The sequence below is a fragment of the Dermacentor variabilis genome, chromosome 6 (genome assembly GCF_050947875.1).
Source record: "Dermacentor variabilis isolate Ectoservices chromosome 6, ASM5094787v1, whole genome shotgun sequence".
NCBI lineage: Eukaryota > Metazoa > Arthropoda > Arachnida > Ixodida > Ixodidae > Dermacentor > Dermacentor variabilis.
The window spans coordinates 182,421,411-182,442,487 of NC_134573.1; the positions used below are offsets into that span (position 1 = coordinate 182,421,411).

At 46.1% G+C, this 21,077-nt stretch overlaps 1 protein-coding gene across 1 annotated transcript in view; it reads right to left on the bottom strand.

The window, feature by feature from the left end:
• Positions 1 to 341: 341 nt before the first annotated feature.
• The window catches only part of LOC142586384 (uncharacterized), a 31,511-nt gene continuing 10,775 nt past the window's right edge, over positions 342 to 21,077 (bottom strand). The window contains exons 2-3 of the mRNA XM_075697632.1: positions 1,019 to 1,405; positions 342 to 407 (exon numbers count right to left, since the gene is read on the bottom strand). Of these exons, the coding sequence (XP_075553747.1) occupies positions 342 to 407; positions 1,019 to 1,405 (453 nt within the window). The remainder of the gene's footprint in view (positions 408 to 1,018; positions 1,406 to 21,077) is intronic.

A 21,077-nucleotide genomic window follows, 5' to 3' on the forward strand; every position in this document is an offset into this window, starting at 1 on the left:
GTTGAACTCGCAGGTATCTTGGCGACGTGCGAGCGTCGAAAGCGTATCACATGTTGGCAGTTTTCCTGCTCAGTGCCTCGAAGTGGTATTTGAGGTCGATTCATTGCTGCTGCATAGGTGCGCTTTTCAGGCTTTTTTGGAACCTGTTCTTCAGCGGCGTTGACCACTTGCGTTGGCTCAATAACTTCGCGCACGGAATTTGGCATAATGACGCGTATGGCGCAGGAGATGCGGGACATTAGATGTGTATTCTGTTTCCAAACCACGTAGTTGTGGCGCACTGCACGTCTTCTTGTTCGATGGTGCGCTTGCATTCTTTGGACCCAAGACAATCATATTATTCATTCGCTGAGCAGCCGTCCGTGCAGGTCATCGGCCGTAGCTAGCTGGGTGGTCACCGCCGCAATCTGCAGACACAACATTGTCCTGCACACGTCCTAAAGTCATGAGGCCCCCAACAGCGCTTGAATCTCTTCTCCCCACGACAGCACTTAGCTACATGTCCGAAGAGCTGACACTTAAAACAGTGTGGTGGCGTCTCCAAGTACTCGACAAGCTCGTGTCTCGTAAAACCGAGGTTAATCTTCTTCAGGCGCTCACAATTTGGAGCAAATGTGAGAATGACAGAGTAAGTGCAACTTGACTCCCATTGAGATGACGAGGTTTGGACCCGACGGATGATTCTGCTAGCATGGAATACTCCCTGAGGTCTCAGGTAGGTAAGAAGATCTTCATCCGAGTACCATTTTGGAAATCCCCTAACAATGCACGTGTTTTTCATATAAATGTGTGGAGCACGGGCAGATATGGCTGGGCGAGCGATATCCTTGGTCTCCACAAGGACGTTAGCTCGTTCTTCTGTCTCTGCATTCAAGAGCAATGCTCCCTGTGCTGTGAAATGGCTCTTGACTGGGGCTCCACGGAGACTCGTTTCAATGTCAGAATATAGGACAATAGCGTTCACTTGCCTTAAATCAGCTCTTTCCGAAGCTGCAGTGATTAACACAGGAATGCCCACTGTCCTGTCTTTACGATGGTGCACGTTTCGGAAGCAATCCTTGTCCATATCTAGGTCTGAAAGATTTGCCTCGTCGTGGTCCCCGATGATTGTAGACTCGTCCTCAGATTCCCCAGTGTCTTGTCGCTTGAAGTCTGGCAGGGTTGAACAAACCAGCTGGTGTTTCTGATCCGGTGTCACCCCTTGGGAGGTCATGGCGAAGTGCTCGTCGTTGCCAGCTTGGGTCCTTCTAGCACCTTGTGAGGCGGCGGGTGGCGCAGCATCCCTCGGTATGCGATACGGAAGGTATTCTTTCGAGTCCTCCGACGTCTTGAACCGTTCCGACCAGTAAGATAACCAGAAAATAACAATAAATGCAGGAAGAGCTGTTGTTGTTATCCTGAGTGTCTGTGGCACATACCCACAGGGGGAGATTGGCCATGAATCGGGTGGGTAAATTATGTGTATAAAAAAAAAAAACAACGGAGTTAACAATTTGAACGTTGGAGCTTAAAAAGTTGGAGCTACTTAGACGAGCAGCAGCAGCAGCTTCGCCATCTCCCTGTTCCCTGGCGGCTTCGCGTGTGCACGCCCTGCGCGTCAGTTGTCGGCATAGGCAAACTTGATCGGTGTTTATTTTTCAGAAATACCAGAAATTTAGTTGTACCTGGATTAGTATAGCCCCACTAGCTCTCGGCATATTTTGACGGTGTCAGGAGTCACTCCAAGCCTGCAGATGTATAATAATAATAATAATAATAATAATAATAATAATAATAATAATAATAATAATAATAATAATAATAATAATAATAATAATAATAATAATAATAATTTTTGTTGCACACAGGAGTACAGAGTACAAGAAACGGGCCTGTCAAAGCCCCCAGTGGCTTGAGGGACTTGAGGCCCGGCAAAATCAGCGGACGAGCATGCAATATTTACTTTGCTATAGACATCTAACAATATAATGCAGGAGGATTGACAGTTAGGAAGCTTAACAGGAACAAAACGCAAAACTTATAGCAAGAATCAATAATCGACACCAAAAGGGCAAGATGTACATGATTTAGAAATGATGACCAGCATATTTTACAAATGTGGAAGCAACCATGTTAAAGTGAATAAATCATGTTTTTCAATGCCTTTTTTGATTTAATAGAGAGTGCCTCATTTGGCAAATCGTTCAAAATTTTCGGCACATAAGCACAATGCCTACCTTCACCATATCTTGTTGAGGATCGTGGAACAACAAAGCGAAGAGTACAACGAAGGCTTCGGAGGGCTGTGTAACATATTTTAAATTCACTGAACCAAAAATGTCTTACACCATAGTTTCCGTAAACCGAATCCATGCAGAAGCATGGAACGCCAAGCGTTGAGAAGATGTTACCACTTGAGATTGAAGGACTGTTGTAGGCTATGTTTTTAGTATGCTTTTTAACGAAGAATCAACATGGTTTTGCCATCGGGTGGGGCAGAAAGCAAAAACAGTAATCCCATAACGAAGAGTGCTGTAGCCCAAGGCATGCGCACGTCTTAAGCTCTTTTGGGATAAGCGCGATATCAAGAAAATTGTTCAACATGAAGAGTAGTATATCGGATAAGGCTATTAAGTTCCTTTGTAGCAGATTCGCTGATAAACCGTCGATTCCAGGAGGCTAGGTATGGACAGCTGGGCTAGTTGGTTGTGATTACCATTATGAAATATCGTTCCAGCGCTCAATTGAACACGGACGAGAAGAGAAAGACAGCACGAACGCCGGACTTCAACTAAATTTTATTCATGGAAAACAAGGCTTTATGTACACAGGGGGAGAGGGGGGGGTCTACTAGTGCGCAGGACCACCCAAAAATATTTCCTTTGTCCAGGCAACAATCATCAGAGGCGTTGAAACCAAAAGAAGAAAAGAATTCCATAAATAAAATTCAGTTGAAGTCCGGCGTTCATGCTGTCTTTCTCTTCTCCTCCGTGTTCAATTGTGCGCTGGAACGATGTATCATAATGCTGATTCCAGGAGGCTTACTGCGATTAAAGCTGAAAATTATTTCATGGAGTTCCCTTTCTGAAATTCTAGATAGAAATGCGGACTCTGAAAGGGATTCCTTAAGCGTGTATTGGACGGTCTGACATGAACATTCGTTCTCGGAAGCCAGTGCAAACAAATGGTTGAATTTATCTGCGACCTCGGCCGATTCGTCTGGAAAGAAAGAAATTGGGCACATGTTTCAGGCATTTTTGCCACGAAGATAATTTATCAGTGACCATGTTTTTGCTAAATTCCTCGATGATTGCTGAAATTTTTCGAGATATTACTGGTGTTTTGTGTATCTTATCAAAGCGTCCACCCTATCACTTGCGGCTTTGCGCTCGAAACGTAGGTTTCTATATTTTAAGGCATGTTTACACCGTTTCGAGAGCATGTCTCTGCAAGAAATGGCACCCATTATGTCCTCGGTCAACCAATTATAATACTTTCTAAGTTTTTGTATTACCACGCGTTTAGAAATGTTTTGAAACTCTTATTTGATCGGAAAAGATACTATACACCTTCTGTGGGGAACTTAAATCAGCTATAGCCATCTAATTAAAACTGTTAATGAGGTTGTCTAAGACCCTCTGGTCGGTTATAGTGATGTAAACTGAGTTATTGGGCGTGGTGGTTCGACGAACAGTTGAACTGGAGAAGATGGAGACGAACGGCAAGCGACGAGATAGTGATCCGCGAAACGTTGCAAAATAACACAAGAAGCAAAGAAGTAGTTAGTAGCGCGTGAAGTGATATGGTCTAAACATGACATTATTACGTGGTCATCAACTATTTCTTCCCGGGTGGGAGCGCTTATAGTATTAGCAACACCATACGAGGACAAGAGGGATAAGTAATCGGATACAGAGCTTACTGTGGAACATAGGGTATCTATATTGATGTCTCCCCCTAAACATATTTATTCCACTGAATTCCATGAGATCAACATTTCTTCGAGTTCCAGAAGAAAACAGGTAACATTGTTGCAAGGTGGCCGATACAGAGCTAGCAACCCTAAATATCGAGTACCGCAAGATACCGTCAGCGCTACGCATTCCGCATGAACAAAGTTCACGCCAATGGATTCAACGTCTATCGTATCTCTAATAAAGATAGCGATCCCGCCGCTTCGTCGATGAGGCCACGTCATAAAACGGCATTGATAGCCTGGCACTGAAAACGCATGCATGCAAGCATCCGAAAGATTCATTTCTGTCAGGACAAATACGTCAACAAATCCTCTTCCCGATGTGGCAACTAGCTTAAATTCTTCCCAGTATTTTCGAAGGCTTCGGATATTGGTGTTTACGACAGTAAATTCATTCTGTGAGCTGTTACCAAATGTGTCCTTAAAGGACCTAATGTTGGGATCTGGCTGCAATTGTTGGCCATGTTAGTTACATAATTTGATCCAAGTCTTCCGGTCTGGTTATTCGAAGAAGGGTCGCGTTCTCGGTCTTTTTGACATAAATCTTGCCACGCTTGATCCAAGCAAACCTGAACTCATTCTGTTTTGCCCTAGTCCTTGCACGCCAGAATAAGCCTCGATTCAATCTGGTCAAGTTGTCGTTGAAAAATATTGTTTGGCACCTTCCAGGTTCGCAAAGGTTTTGAAGCTTCCTGCGGGCTTCAAACAACTTTTCTCTGGATGCACTGGAAGTGAAGCGCACAAGAATCCTAGGAATAGCGTCGCGTCTGCCCGGTAGCCAGTGGACTGTTTCAACTTCTGACAGGGAAATACTTTTGACTTCTAGCTTTCCGGCGATATTACATGAGACTTCCTTGAGGTTTTCGTCCGTTTCTTCCTTGAGACCATGTATTTTCATGTTCATGTTGCGGCTGTATTGTTTACTGCCATTTAGTTCTGCTTGCATCCGTTCTAGGTGTTCGGCTTGCGTCTGGACAGCTGCTCTGAAGGTGGATACTTCTGCATCTCGAGAACGCTTGTTCCTTGACTGATTTTAATTCTCCGAGAACAGAATCGTACTGTTGTGACATATAATTCACCGAGCTCTCCAATTTCTCGACTGTTGTGGTTAATGTGGACACTTCTGTTCTTAAAAGGAGCAGCGAATCAACCTTGGTAAAACGCTCTGGTAAGCGTTGTAGACTTTTTTTGATATCTTGTAGTTCCGAAAGGTCACCGCGTGTTGGAATACAAACTGTCAGTTTGGGCAACGCACTCGTAATAATAATAATAATAATAATAATAATAATAATAATAATAATAATAATAATAATAATAATAATAATAATAATAATAATAATAATAATAATAATAATAATAATAATATATTGCCACAACACAATAATAATAATAATAATAATTATTATTATTATTATTATTACTACTATTATCATTATTTTCATGATCTTGATATTTCTTATCATTAGCTGTCATCGTTCCTTTCGAGCTATGCCTTGTGTTATAGTTTCGTGCATTGTTAAACTGTCCTTGTCCTCTTTTTCCTCTTGTATTTACATTGCGCTTTCTTGTATCCACTTTCTTCTTTTCAGCATTGTTCTTTTCATTCAATAGCTTTTATTTTTATTATGTTCCCCTGCAGTGCTTTCTTTTATTGTTTTTGGATTTTAGTGTATGGATGCACCAGCACTCTGACCTTATGGTTACTCCTGGGCACGTTAAACAAACATGATTGATTGATTATTACTCCAACGAAGCAAGCTTTCTCACAGCGACTTTCTCTTCTCCCGCAATCCTTTCATGTATGCAAGCCGCCTCCAGCGAAGATTGATTATTCACTCATTTCGTTGCGGCGCCGGTTTTACGCCTTCTCTGTCACCCTTTCTACAATTCTATCGCACTACGGACCGTGGGAACTATGGACACTTAGCGCAAATCGACAAAACTAAGGAGAGGATGGGACAAGATGTGCGCTCACGTTTCCCACCCTCCCCTTATTTTGCCTATTCGCACTAAGTGGCCATAGTTCCTATGGTCCGTAGTACAGTATGAACCATTGAGCACAGCAACACGTATTAGTGAGGTACCATTCTATCTCCACTCTTAGCTGTCGCACGTGAGTACAAAGGTAAGCACTGCAGCTTCTTCACTGATTTTGCGAGCGGACTCAGACGTAATTAAAGCCTTCCAGAAGATATTGTGTCGACGGCTAAGGAATTCCAGAGGTCATAGTGGCAACGACCAAGGAGCTCCAGAGGGCATTGTTGCGACGCCCCCGAAGTTCATTGGAAAGGTCTCGCAGACGCCTCTCCCAAGCCTCAGTCGTGTACTCTACACACTTTTTCAAGCACCCCCCGAAGCGGCGTGCAAGACTGCAACAGCAGCAGCAGCAGCAGCAGTGGAGAAGTCGAAGGAAGAGGCAAAGAAAGGTTCGCTTAAAAAAATATAATTGTTGGGCCGCTACATTCTTATGGGGATGGATTACCAGCGAATCTGTTTAGGCTGCATACATGGGCTGCATACATTTTTTTCATACGGCACCCCACTACACCGACACAAGTGGCGCCGCTGTCACCGCACCTGCCATGCATCTGTCGCAACCGCTGCTGCAGCGGCGCCGGCATCTCTGGCGCGCGTGACGTTATGACCACAGAAGCACAGGTCAGGTGCACAGGCGCCATCGGCGCACTCCTTTCCCCTCTACCCTTAATGGTCGACTGCGTGCGCATTCCTGTCCACGATACCCCCAGCTAGGCGCCCAGGATACCCCCTCTGCGAACGCACGGGGGGGGGGGATGCATACGGATGCTAAATAGCTTCGCTGTAAAAAGAAAGAAACGACACGTGACCAACTCGTCGTGACGGATACTGGAAGAGGTACCAGTTGTCGCTCGAGTCAGCTTATCGCTTGGCGAACCTGAACCCTTCGTGAACCTTGTAGCCCATTCGTAAGCGAGACAAGCGCAACTAATCAGATTACACGCGCTATACGCAAATAATCTTCTGCAATCTTGAGTCTACACGACCAGCAATTCCTTTTGTTGCTATGGGATCTACAGATGTTGCATGTAAATATTACGGTGAGGCATGTACCTATTGATTTAGACTGACTGGATCCGTATGTTCGTTGCGACGATCGTCCACCGTTCGTGCTCACCATATAGTTGCCATTTATAAGTGTTGATTTTCTTTCAGAACACAAGTTCGCCCAATAAAGGGTTCCTTATTTTCGATTCTTCGTACATTTATTCTCGTGATGTTTTTTGTCTTCACCGTCACACTGTAAAAACAGCAAAGCTCACATGTATAAATTATTGCGCTTGGTTTTTCAATGACGTTGTATATAGTTTCCAGCCTTCTTTACTTTTTTCATCGCCAGTTGCCGAGCGTTTGCAAGCTCCGGTTCAGTTCAATAGGCGCCAGCTTGGCACCCCGGGAACATTCAATGGCGCATCAAGTGCTCTCCGATATAGACAGCGTTATGAAAGAAATGATTTTATGGACATGCATATCTGACTCCAGGCGTTATCCCGAGTGAAGAAAGTCGGCTATATCATAGCAGGCAAATATATGCTGAGTTGAACGCCTATGAGCATTCTTAACGCATCTCCGATTAACTTACGCAGAGGGTAACGGTAACAGTGGCGCAAATTATTGCGAGCAATGAATGAAACTTCGTTACAAAATTTAAGCAATATTGGTGGGAAAGCCAACCGGAGAATTCTTCCGGGTTAAACCAAATGAATGTACACTTCAAGGTGGTCGCCACCCAATTACATCCCTGGGAAGGCGTCTAGGGCGACAAATATTTTTATAAACCACAAAATGCTCGCCACCTTCATGCATACGCGAGGGCTCGTACACGTTTTGCTGTTGCTGTGTTTCCTAGCGAGAGCCGTTTTTGTTTCTGTGCACCCAATGGGGAATAATACTACCGCGGCAACGCCACCTGATCTTTTCGTTTGCGCACGCGCTCCCCACCCGGCTAGGTTCGCTTCACAACGGCGGCCGATGTTCTCGACGTAGCAGCGGCCCAGGTGTCACCGCGACGGGGGAGGCCGGGGTTCTGCGGCCCGTCCCCGCGACTCCGCGGCGCGCGCCCGCTGCAGCCAACCGGTGAGCGGCCGCGGCTGCTCAGCGAAGTCCGCAGCAGCCGGCCTTGTTCTCGGGGCGAAGCGCCGTCCCACTGCCGCCCCGCCGACGCGTTTGGGATTCGATCAGCTGCCGCTATCGTATTTTCTTCGTCATAAGGCGCTGCCTGTACCACTATTCAGCGCTGTACAGCGGTGCCCCGCTGAAGAAAACGGGTGCTTTCACAAGCTTTGTGCATCGCCGAGCGGTAAGTGTGAAGGAAGTGCCCGAACGAGAGCTTCCTCGGTGATTTTGCCTCACTGAATGCGAGTGCTTTGCTGTTATCACGCGGAGGAACGAAAACATGCCGATTTTCTGGTGTGGTACACCACGTCCAGCCATAAAATGGACAGGGAGAAATAATACGGACGGGAAATCCAGACTGACGCTTTTTTGCCGCTAAGTAATGTGTCAAGCATTTCTTTTTGTGTGTGTGTCCAGTGAGAGCTCCCGGTGGTAGGCTCAATGCTGTTAAAGCGGGTAACATTAGGGTGAAGAAGTCTAGACGAGGCGGAGTGGGGCGCCGCCGCCTTCATCTTAGACCGAAGGGGGGAAGGAGGCAGAGAGAGAGGAAGGGTTGGACCAAATATGTGCTCCACCTTTCGCAGAGCGCCAGACGTTCAGGAATCACTTGCGTCGCCGGCTCGGCGCCAGCCAACCTCGGCTCCCATCCGCGGAGGATCGCCTCGTGAGCGGTCGCCTCAGCGGCACCGCGAAGCGACTTCGCTGAGACGCTCCTCGTTGGGCCACAAGCAGCCAACGACCTGGCAGCAGAGGATCGAGCCGCGCCAATCATCGGAGAGAAAATGCAATAGAAATGCAACCGCTGCTCGGAAACATACAAGCGTTTACTTATTTAATTTATTTTTGCCGAGGCGTCATTACTTCTGACCCGCGTAGTTTGCGAACTAACGCTTGCCTTTCTCCATAGCCCGTAAGCGCAAAAGAACCGTACTGCTTTTGTTTCCCCAGTTCTTTCTTTCCTGCAGTCGTCGCGTCTCATATTTCGACGGCACCGAGTGCCGTTATAACGCTCTGCATTGCGTATCCCCGGCTCCTGGACGCGCCAGCACCGCTTTATTGTGTCTCTGCTACAACACTTCTCGGTCAAGGCGCGGCATCGTGCAACTGTGGACGCCACGCCCACTTAAAAGCGGCGCCGCGACGTGCGAGGAATGGGCTCGCTCCTCTGTGAGACGGTAGACAACGGAGCCTCTTCTGCGACTCGCGAGTGGCCCGCTGTGTGTGATCAGCGAAGTAGCCGCGAGGCCCCCGGTGAGCATCAATTGTTTCGCGCCCGCGTCTCCGTGTCGGCTTTCCTTTTGTTTCCGATCCCGTTCTCTGAGGGAGAATCTCTCTGACCGTGGGTTCTGCCGCAGGTCCACCTAATTGGAATTGATCGGCCGAGATGAGTTTTCGCGGCGCCTTTGAATAAGTAAGCATGCGTACATGTGTTTCCGGGTACCACTGAAGATCACCGTAGAGCTTCCTTTCTTGCCTTCTCACGTTCCGCGGTCTTCTGCGCACGCATTCGGTTCGCGTAGAAAGAACAAGGAACACGCAACACTGTAAAGACGGTAACAAATCCTCATCCCTGAAGGTGTATTAAATGAACAGAACGCAGCAGGCGATAGCAAATGAATTGTTTTGGCCTAATATGCTCCCAGGAGGAGAATGGCGTTTAATTTTTTGTCGCTGTAATTTCCATCGTCGCGACGGAACAACCGGGTCGCTCATTCACTCCAATCTAAGGGCTCGAGATTTAGCATTGCTAGTGACGAAACACTTCCGTGCAGTGCACAGGCCGGAGAGGTAGGCCTTCTTCACAGAGAAATACAGCTCACTCATAGGCACACTGCAGTGCTGAGGGATGCTACCTGCTTAACTGTTTTTTTTTCGTCCTAACTTTTTTTTTGCCATGACTCAGTAGGAGATGTTGGCGCCTTCATGTGGCACTGATTACACCTCGGTGCTTGGCAAACAAAATAAAGCCGCGAAATACGGCCAAAAACACCGAAGAGAGTCAGACAGCGTGAACACAAAATTTTGCACATGAGCTCAAGAAGCCACATGAAATAAGCAAGCACAATTGCATAAGGAAATGCAAGAACAACGAATTGTTTTTTTTTTTGTTTTAGTAGGTCCCGTCAACGCGAATATTTATATTGCTTTAGCGACCGCGACACCATGCCCGAAAGCAACATGCAAAATGGGTAGCAAACGTTAAATATTATTTAGCCTGCCCAATAAGTAAAAATCGAGGTCTGTAATATGAGCCGGATAAACAGAAAGGAACAAACGTAGCCCTAACAAAAATAAATGCTTGGTGTGGCTTTGGCTCACATCGGCCGCAAGTTGTTTCTTCATCAACTTTCATCTGTAGTTTATCAATTCTAAACTTCAATTAAAACAATAAGTGATCTACCCTACGCGTTCCTTGGCTTCATTTCTTGTTGGCTTCATAAGGTTGTGACTAACAAACATTGAGCCCCTCGGTTACCCTTTTTCTCGTTCCTTAATTATATTTGTAGTTCGACTGAAAATGTTGCAGGTGCGCTTCGCGTGCAACCTTCGCGTGCCTGTCTCTCAATACGCCCTCGAATGACGTCGCAATCATCTGTGACGACGTTAATTCTCGAAAATAATGCACGCCGTCACACCAACGCGACCCTACCAGTGCTTTTCGACAATTATTCTCATCGTCCTAGAGTTTGTTAGGAGGCACTACCGGGGCGCTTCCATGATCAGATTAGGCCTTCCGCCGAGTATACACAGCTTCGTTTTTTTCTAGCTTCAGAAGTGCACCCATTGCGTGCACTCACGGCGCAATCACCAATGGCGCTCAAACACTGTGAGAGGAGCACAAAAAACGGCCTTCCGCGAGAAGCTCCAGGGCCAGTGGCGAAGCTCGCTTGCTGCAAGAATAATTAAATAACGCCCCAAGGACATGTTCGCTACAGTATTCAATTCGCTAGACTAATCAAAACTTCATTTAATTTTCGGCTGCTAGGATGTAACAATTTTCTACTTTTATTATATTCGCTTCTCGTCATCTATCGCTCCGTCATGTTCTATCGTGGTCGTCACTGGAGTTACTGTACACGACTCCCATAGGTTAGTTTTCGCCTAGAAGAAGTGACGCCTGGAATATTACCGAAACGCTAAAAGGAATAGAATTAGGAAGGAATTGTTATAATGAAGTGGTGCGACTGACAAGTACTAATCCTACCGCTCTTGCCATTTATATGCAGCTGCAGCTTCCTTTTCTCAACAGCTTGCTGCGCAAGTGGCACTTCATTCAAGCTGAAGACGAATAATTCATTGCTGATGACAGCTCGTAATGCTTCGAAGACCCGTGAAACAATCTCTGGTTCACGACTGTTCTGTTTCTGTCTAATTTACTACTCAGATTGTTTTATAGCAGAAAACAGTGGTAAAAAATGTAAAGCATTATATTGAAGGTGTGGCACACGCAACAAATGCGTCCGTTTCAAAATATACTTAATATACTATGCAAAATATTTGAACATAATCTGAGCTCTCGCAGCATTGTGGTCCTGCTCATTTCAATATATGGGCAGCTGCATGCGTTCTATACTCTTACTTAAAAAGTCCGTGAACACGATTAATAAACAAGGTGACGAGTTCAATTTCGGCTGAACTTCTTGAAACTAACTACAGCCCTTCACGCTAAAGAATGGAACACGGGGCAGTGCATTGACACCAGTGTGTGATGTCACGTGATCATGTTGAGCATAACATCGTGCGCGTCAAGGCCGGCGTATACACGTACGTGTGCCGGCGCACGAGAGCTCGCGCCCACGCGCCTTGCGTTTTCCGCGGGCCTCGCGAGTGATGGCCCTTTCAACCCACAAGACAGGCGGCAGCACGCGCCCACCTGACTGACTGTTTCAGCTTTGGTAGACATCGTTTCGTACTTTTGTGAGGCATCCAGAGAACCGATATTTGTTTTGAGAAGATATCTGGGCTCGCGCCGCTCTTCGACGCGTGGGATCTGTCCTGCACTATCTGCGTGTGCGTGAGGCGCGTGGGCGCGAGCTTTCGCGCGTCGGCAAGTGCACGTGTGGTGTGGCCTTAAGTGCACGTGAGCATACCGGAAGTACGTTTACGCCTGCACAAACCAAACATCGTTATGTGCTTTAGATGTGTGCTCAGACCTGTCTGCACGCTTAAAGGAAACCAGGTGGCCTAAACTGAGCCAGAGATTTCAGTTCTTGTGTCCGTCTTGCCCAGTAGCAACTTGAACGAAACCCTTACGCTCTGACACAAAACTTAGGCCAAGCAATATCATTCTGGGTTGGTATAATGCAAGAATTCCTTTCGCCCAATTTCACCGACCGTTCACGACCGACTGGTCCCTGTGTTAAAGGAACACTACATAGAAAAAAGTTTGTTTTGTATCAGTCAATTACGGTTCTACACTATCAAAAACGTCACTCCTACCACGATAAGACACTTGGTGGGTAAGAAAAAGCACAATAACGAAATACGGGGGGCTGCGGCGCTTCCTTCTTGAAGTAACAGCACTCGCTCGATGGGATGTCACGGATTCACCTTCAAGGGCACATAGTTAATTGTTTAGCGACTACATTGTGTCATAAATGAGCTTAAGTTTGAAAATGGCGAGCTTCAGAAACTTTTGTTGTGCCAACGCGGTCTAAATACGAGAACAAGAAACTCTGAAATCCATGACGTCACGTCGGTGTAGCAGCGTAGGGGATTCGGCTCGAAATTCGAAAATTAATACTTTGAGCTTCCTTTTCTCTTCTACTGATCAACCTGTTATAATAGAATTAACGACAACGGAGTTTTAAAACAGCGATTTATCCGTCTAAACTGCTTTATTGCTTTACTTTAGTGTCCCTTTAAAGAGGGACATGGAAAGCGAACTTTTCTTAACGCACTTTATTTTTATAAAAACTGGAGTATGTGTTCAGGACAATACTATAAGACCAGGTGCCAAATTCGATTATTCTAGGAGAATCTTTGAAAGTGTTACTAGTTTTAAAGTGTTGAAGTGACTATGGGCAGTCGCAAAAGCTATTGTTCTAAAATGACAAAAAAAATTTGGAGTTCTAGATAATACACTATAAGAAAGGCGCAGACTACGCCACTGTGAAGGCGTTATTTTCAATTACCTCAGGATTTACTGAAAAAAAATGCATATTTGGCTTTAGCAGAAATCTTACTTCTACCATGCGCGGAAATTTCAATTCTCATATAAAGAAATTGTAGAATATGAACATTTGAGTCCACAGTTGCTTGCTGAGTAAAGCTCTACCCCAGTAAGGACCGTACCGATGTCTTCCTTTCTTTATACAAAAAGAATAGCTTTTGCAACTTTTGTGAAAAAAATACAGACTTATAAAGATGGCTCCAAAAGTTTAAAGTGTATCATGTTATTCAAATTGCATCTATCGTTGCTAAAATTCTACTGCAGCATACGTTGGGCCTTCTTCAATTCGGCCTTGTTCTGTGGCAACAGCTGCAAGGTTTCCTCTTTTTCCGAGCTAGTTTTGTGCTTTCAAGACTTCTGGCTTTTGCCCAGGACAAATACTGCCTGCAAGAATTGCGGAGCGATCACATAACTAGCGCACAGGGAAGTAAACAAGAACTCCGAAAGCGGAGGTTCAGTTAATGAGCACCAAGAGATTTTGGCGCGAAATGGGTCTGGGAGAAGTGGCTATTATATATATATATATATATATATCATGAGAAGCCAACAAACACTGACACCAAGGACAACATAGGGGAAATTACTTGAGTTTAATAAATGAAATAAGGAAACGATACACTAATGGAAATTAAAGTGGATGAAAAAACAACTTACCGCAGGTGGGAACCGAACCCACAACCATGGTTCCCACCCGCGGCAAGTTGTTTTTTTATCCACTTTAATTTCCATTAGTTTATCGTTTCCTTATTTCATTTATTAAACTCAAGTAATTTCCCCTATGTTGTCCTTGGTGTCAGTGTTTGTTGGCTTCTCATGATATGACTAATAAAATCAGGCCCCTCGGTTAACCTCCTTTCTTCTCGTTTATATATATATATATATATATATATATATATATATATATATATATATATATATATATATATATATATATATATATATATATAAGAAAAATCGCCAACGCTTGCTTCATTTTACGTTGTGCGCGATTCTTATCCCGGAGTGCGTCAGTGAGCGCGCGGCATTCCCCGCCGCCCGCTGCAGCTGCGTACAAGTGAACCGCGGCGACATCGCGAGCACGGCGAAGCTGCAGCAAATCGCGGCATTCTCGTCTGCGCGGAGCCACCTGCTTGTGAAAAAAAGAAAAACAAAACTCAGTGCCCTGCTACTCTGTAAAAAAGGATGACCAGAGAAGCTGTGTAATGTGGGCCCCTTGATGGCGAACTGCACCTCCACTGCGGATCGTCCCGCCATCGCACTATCTTCGGGATCGGTCTACGTATGGGGAGTGTTTCACGTCTGCTTCACTTCCACCGCGGGTAGGCCTGGCTTTGCATTATCTGCGGGATCTTTTTCTACACGCGGAGACGACAGTGGGGAAAGGAGCCCTTAACAGCTTCGCTGTAAATTCTGAGCCATTCCACTCTGTGGAGGTGCATGACCAGCGGAGGTTTTTATATGGTAATAACCTTGTTGATAATAAATGTGTTCATTGAAAATAAAAGACGCATACCACAATTTAGTTTTTCGTTTTTTGTTGTTGCTGTTTTATTAGATTTCATAATCAATGCCAATTTAAAATTTTTTTAACCTCCTTTGCTTCCTTCTTAGGGCGAAAGCTCTGCTACACCATGTCTCTCAAGGTCATTAATTGCGTCACAAGGGCCTTGAGCCGCCGGAGCGCAAGTAGGGCAGGTGTGATAAGGCTGCTTCGCCGGCGCTTGGTCGCTTAGTCTCGCCATGGATGGCGCGCCGGCTGGGCCGTTTACACGTGCGATTCAGCGCAAGCGTCAGGTTGAATCCAGTCATCCAAAAAGCATGGCTAGACGGCAGGGTGCGAAATCTCAAGCAGAGGCAAAGTTGCCTGCTGAAAAACCGGAGAAAAAGGAGGCCAGATTAGCACGTTATAGAGAAGCTTACCAAGCGCGGAAGCGTGCCAAGATCGAAGCTACTGAAACGGCCGCCGTCGATCAACAACAAGGACAAAGAGACGAAGCCGTGGGTACAAGCAGCGGCGCCCGCAGCAAATGTTTGACGAACCACACCCTTCGACTGGCGGCAAGCTCGACGATGACGGACAGGTTTCAGTGCGACTACACGGACAAACCGTTCGGCATCGTGTGTAACTTGTGTGAAAGACTGTGGCCTAACTTTAGTGAAACAGTGTGTGCGTAGTCTTTGCAAAACCAAGCCAAACAGAATTTCGCTCGTGATAACTAGGTTTACAAATGATAAACCTCAGCCAATCTTTATTATTACTATTATTTGGTCCTTAAAATGGCTATCGCTTTATGATCGCTATGATATACGGCCAGTGGCTCTGTGACGACACTGGGAAGGTTCTTGCCAAATCTTAGTTCTATGCACGACCGATGACGCGTCGTGGGCACACTGATGTTTGTGCTACATTGAACGCGGGACTTTACCAAGAGAAACGCCACGAAACACATTCCGTCTGGCCGAGACAGGTCCATGTTGAAATCGCTTACGCTTACGATGGAAGTGGAGTCGGTAGGGACGATCTAACCAAAGGTGCGCACGCTTGGCGTTCGCGGCAACACCTTCGTCCGTATTACGTGCCGCCCTCCGTTGCCGCGCACATTCCCCCTTCTGTTAACGCCGTTCTCCGCAGGCGCGCTGTTCTTGCACAGTCCTCCCCGCACGCGGCCTACCAGTTGCACGGGCAACAGAGAACTGAGATAACGTTGGTGGCTTGCCTATAGAGCCTGTGCCTTCAAACCGCAATCCATAACGAACAGTCTATCCTAGTTTGAGTTTTTTTATTGCGATATTTTTTATCACAACACGTTTTGACACTTCTCGCGATTAAATGAAACTGGGGCACGCCCCGCGATACGCTTTTGCTTTGTGCTTTAGATCGTTTAGCTATGGAATGGCCACCATCTTTTTTGCGTACGCACACAAACCGCCAGAGCCTAGCGTGTAACAGCTCCTCTCTAAAAAAATTTAAAAAAGAACGCTATTTAGAGCACTGCGCTGATGATGATAAAATTCTTGCCGCATTTCCAAATAGTAAGGGAACCTACAACTGCTATAATCTGGAAACACGTTTTACATCGAAAATCGCGATTATTTGCCCCGTGTCCACCTTTAACGTGGTTGGAGTGTCGCGTGAATGGCTGACTAAGGAATAGCATTCAAGTCCAACATCAAGAAAGTGGCTGACAGATGGAATTGCACACTGTGGTATAAAGTTTGTAAACAGGGATAAGGTGCCTCAGCAAGTCTGGCCAACGTTTCGATAGGAGGACCTTTCTTCGTCAAAGGCGGCCTCATCATCCTCGGCATGTTAGTTTTAAAGGGTTAGTGCAGTGACGTCACGTGCGGTTGTTGTCGGTGGCGGTTGGTTATAAAGGGAGAGTTCCGAGATAATGAACCCTTTATAACCAACCGCCACCGACAACAACCGCACGTGGCGTTACTGCACTAACCCTTTAAAACTAACATGCCGAGTATAAAGAGGCCGCCCTTGACGAAGATAGGTCCTCCTATCGAAACGTTGGCCAGCCTTTCTGAGGCACCTTATCCCTGTTTACAAACTTTATACCATAAGGAATAGCATTGCAATAGTATCACCTAGGCTTTGCCAAACAGGTTCCACTGTTCCCATCTAGAGGGAGCAACTGAAAGTATAAGGGCCAAATTAACAAATATTTTTTTGGCTGCCCCTGCCGCCTGCGCTAAGTCCGGCTTTCGCGATTGGCTGGCAGTTGTTTGTACTTGTGAAAGCTTTTTGTACTCGGTGAATAGACCGCAGTCTCAAACATTCGTGATTTGCCTTACTACAGTCAAATGGTGCAGAACAAACAGGGCTGCCGGTCATTACCCGTCGTGTTCAGTTGTTGCTACAAACGACTGGAGCGCCGTAGGGGCCACTGCTAACATTGGTATAAAGCGCTCGAGACAACGGTCTAACAAAGCGTGATGAAGCCACGCACGGCTCTTTCCTCACGAACCTCGCGTGCCGAAGCGTGCGGCTCGCAACAGTGGCACGGTGGTTCTTGCGCGGCGAAGCTCTCGATGCGTGTTGCAACCGGGAAACCGGATCGAACGGGGAGTCAGCCGACAGCGAAGGAGAAGCGATTCGACCCGAGTCTGCGTAACGCGCGCTGGAGCCGCCGAGGTCGCTTACCCGACGGGTTCTTGCGGGCTTGGGGGCATTGCACCAAGTAACCAACACGCGCGATAGCGGGCTCTTGCAGGAGACTCTGCTGGCTACAGTGCAGGATACGTCCTTTCTTTTAGCAGCAACCGCAACGGCTAGAATACTGCGAGGTTTCATCGCATTATTCATTTCCTTCTTAGCACGTTTCTTGCTTTTGCTATGGCCGTAACTTCAGCTGAATTGTGTAGAGCAGCTTCTGCTATCTAATTCTCTTCAAATGTGACAGCATATCGACCTTGTCGCCCATATTTGCCGTACTCATGTTTCTCCAGAAACGTTTTGTTCATCAGGACGCTGACTACTACTACTACTACTACTACTACTACTACTACTAATACTACTACTACTACTACTACTACTACTACTACTACTAATACTACTACTACCTATAATAATAATAATAATAATAATAATAATAATAATAATATAGCAACTTTATCTTTATGGCAACGTCATCTAATGAGAGAACGCCACAATAGAAAAATATCCCGTGTGCGCAGGTAAGGCACAAGTACCAAGTTTTCTTTAATAAAATATGAGCGTTTATCTTTCACAAAGTGAAAAAAAGTTGCAGTTTCACTCGAAAGGCAAAGGAAGCCTCGACTGCGATAGCAAATTAGTGGACAGATATACGAAATAAGCGTATTAGTTTTATCGGCCGTATGAACTTGCAGATATTTGCTTACTAACTAAATTCAGCAGCAGCAACTAATCAGGCGCAGCAGCAGCAGTGAGCGAATCGAGCTTCGTGCTGTCTCTCGTTGCAACGCGAACTATACGTCCAAAGCGCAGCGCATACGAAGCTACCGGCACTCTGCGTACTTTGTCCACATCGCCGATCGCTTTGAAGATGAGGTCCGCGCGCGTGGGCACTTTGTTCACGTCGCAGGACGCTTGCAAGATACGGCGGCTGCGCCGTAAGCAGCAGCCGTTGGAGTAGAACGCTTCCTCCCCCCTCCCTCGCCTCACCCACCCGTGCTTTGCGCGCAACAGAAGACGGCGCGCTTTCACTGCGCCTTCCTCCATCGCGCACGCGAGATCGAGCTGCGATCGTCGGCTGACTCTAGCAAGCTTTCACTCGCACATTACGGCGTACGGGGCGAGGCGACGATGTTATCACGTTTGGACTGTATACAGAACATCACGGCGACGGCAGAAATGCGCTTGGAGTGTCCATATATTTGCTATCCCAATAAAATTAAAAGAGCGCACGAAAGACACGGACAAGGCTGACATCACAGTCACTTGCGGTGCTCAGTCTTGTATTGACTCTTGTCTGTGTATTTTCCTATCCGTACCTTTTTAACCAAAAAGCCCAACAACAAATCTTGTTTATCTTTCCCTCAATGTCTCTTCCTACGTGATCATCTTCGTTTCATTGGGCACGAATGTATCGGTTTGTGATCACGCAGGAAACTGCCGAGAATGGCAGCCAGAAGTATCTTGCATGCAGTAAAACGCTGTCGAGCAAGTGGCTGACGCAGAGTACTTGTCGGTGAGCCAGCTATAGTCCAGACGTTTACTTTTCTATCTGTAAACCTAATATACAATTTTCGCCTCCGAAGAACAACCGAACACAACGCTACTTTTTCACGTAGCGTCACGCCCTCTGTATATACTTCGCACAAAGTGCCAAGTGCACGAGTTGAGTGATTCAGTTTAGTAAAGGCTTGCAGCGCCACAGTTCGCACCGTGAGAAAGCGTAGACCCATTCGCTATTGAAGGTACGTTCACGCTACTGTTCAAATGGTTCTCGTGGACCAAATCACCGTTTCAGTCACTGGCTTCAAATCTCAGCGTCATCGGCCAGTCTGCAAGTCGGCTGCGGTGTTGTGGCAGGTGAGGCTATAGGTTAACTATAGGCAAAATTTATCAAGCATTAATCAATTCGGTGTCTCTGACGAATTATGTTGCGTATGTCGTGGTTTGGTCCAGAAGAGCATTGTTCGCTTTCCCTTTTACAGCGAAGCTGTCTATTGCTAGGATCTGAAAAAAGATGTGTCCAAGATGTTCAAAAAACAAACTATCATGTGGACCGATCCTGTTGATAGTGCAGAAAGGGTCCAAGCTCAATGGCAAATACCCCTGTGGGCTTGGGAACGTGTAACGCGCCCTTGAACTACACTTGACCTACGTGGGATTAAAGGGGTCCAAAGCACAAGGGTAAGGTCAGATGTTCTTGAAGAAAAAAATGTTTTTTACAACTTTTTGAAAGAGGACAGTTGAAAATTCTCGGCACCAACCGGCGAAACGCGCTAGCGCCACTGCTTGTGCATTCGTCGTCGTCGTCGTCTTCCACAGCTGGCTCCGTTGTGCAACTATCTTCATCAACAATACCCGGATACCCGTGGTCCAGGCCATCAGGGTCTTCCTTCTTGTGAGAAGGCTGCATGAGGAAAGATTTGAGTACTTTTTTATTCTGTGTACCTGCCGAAGAGGAAAGTCGGGTAGCAGCCTGGGAGCGAATAATAAGTTCGCAAATCTTTATTGGACAAAGTTGTGCCCTACAACAAACAGCTTGGCAGTCACAACATTAGCGAGAGCTGAATTGCCGATGATGGGATAGCAATCTACAAGTCACCGAAAAAGATCCGATAAGGCGCGGGCGGCCTTCTCAAGCAACAGGAATATATCTAAATAAATTAACTAACGTTTATCGTCAGAAGGGTGGGCGGATGGGAGATTCACGGAAAGTTGCGTGAACACTTTTGTCATTTCATAGAAAAAAGTTAAAACCGGATTGTATGTCCAGCAGCACGCAGAAAAATCATCTTTTTTTATTTCCTGAATGTACTTTGCACATAAGTTCTGGAGACGGCCTTGCAAAGGTACGAGTACCGACTTGTGGCTGCTTTTCTTAGGGGGAGCACCGACTTGGTCCTGTGACATTTTCACCTAGGTCCCAGACGGAGAACGCATATCGGGGTTCCGAACAAGCAAGTGCTCTATATAAAGATAGCTTTAGGATAGTAAGGGTGGCGGAAAGGTTGTGCTTTATGTAAACAAGGGGACCATTAGCAGTATTGGTCGTTTGTTCTATATGAAAGGTACTCGGAGATGTAAACGCCAAGGTATTTGTAAGTGCTAACTTCAGGAAAACCTTTCACTGCACAGACTCCGAAGTCGTCCCTGTTTGATTTGATTACTCTACATCCGGGCTGGTCGCAATTTTCTATGACACTGTCGCCGGTATGGGTCCAGCTTTGGCTACGTCATCTTTGGGATCGACCAAGCTTTATGTTACTAAGTCTCCGGCATCGGTGTAGTTTTGATTACAGCGTTTGCGGTATTGAGGTGCTATAACGTAAAGCCATTTCAAACTTTTCTATTCCAATTCTGCAATCAGTCCTCCGCGATAATAACTTTTTGGGCCACCCCCACTTTGCCTGCCTGTCACGCGACGTCACAAAATCGCAAAAATTCACCGCGTCAAAGTGACGTCTACATGTTAAATATGCATTAATATGTCGAACAAAACTGAAATTTTCTCTGAATAGCCGCAGCCTGCCTCGTTACGAAAGAAATAAAAAATGGCTGCCGCCGATCGCTCAGGCACTGGCTGCTCGCAGCTGGCGGAGAGCATGGGTTTATTTGCGTACAATAAAACTTTT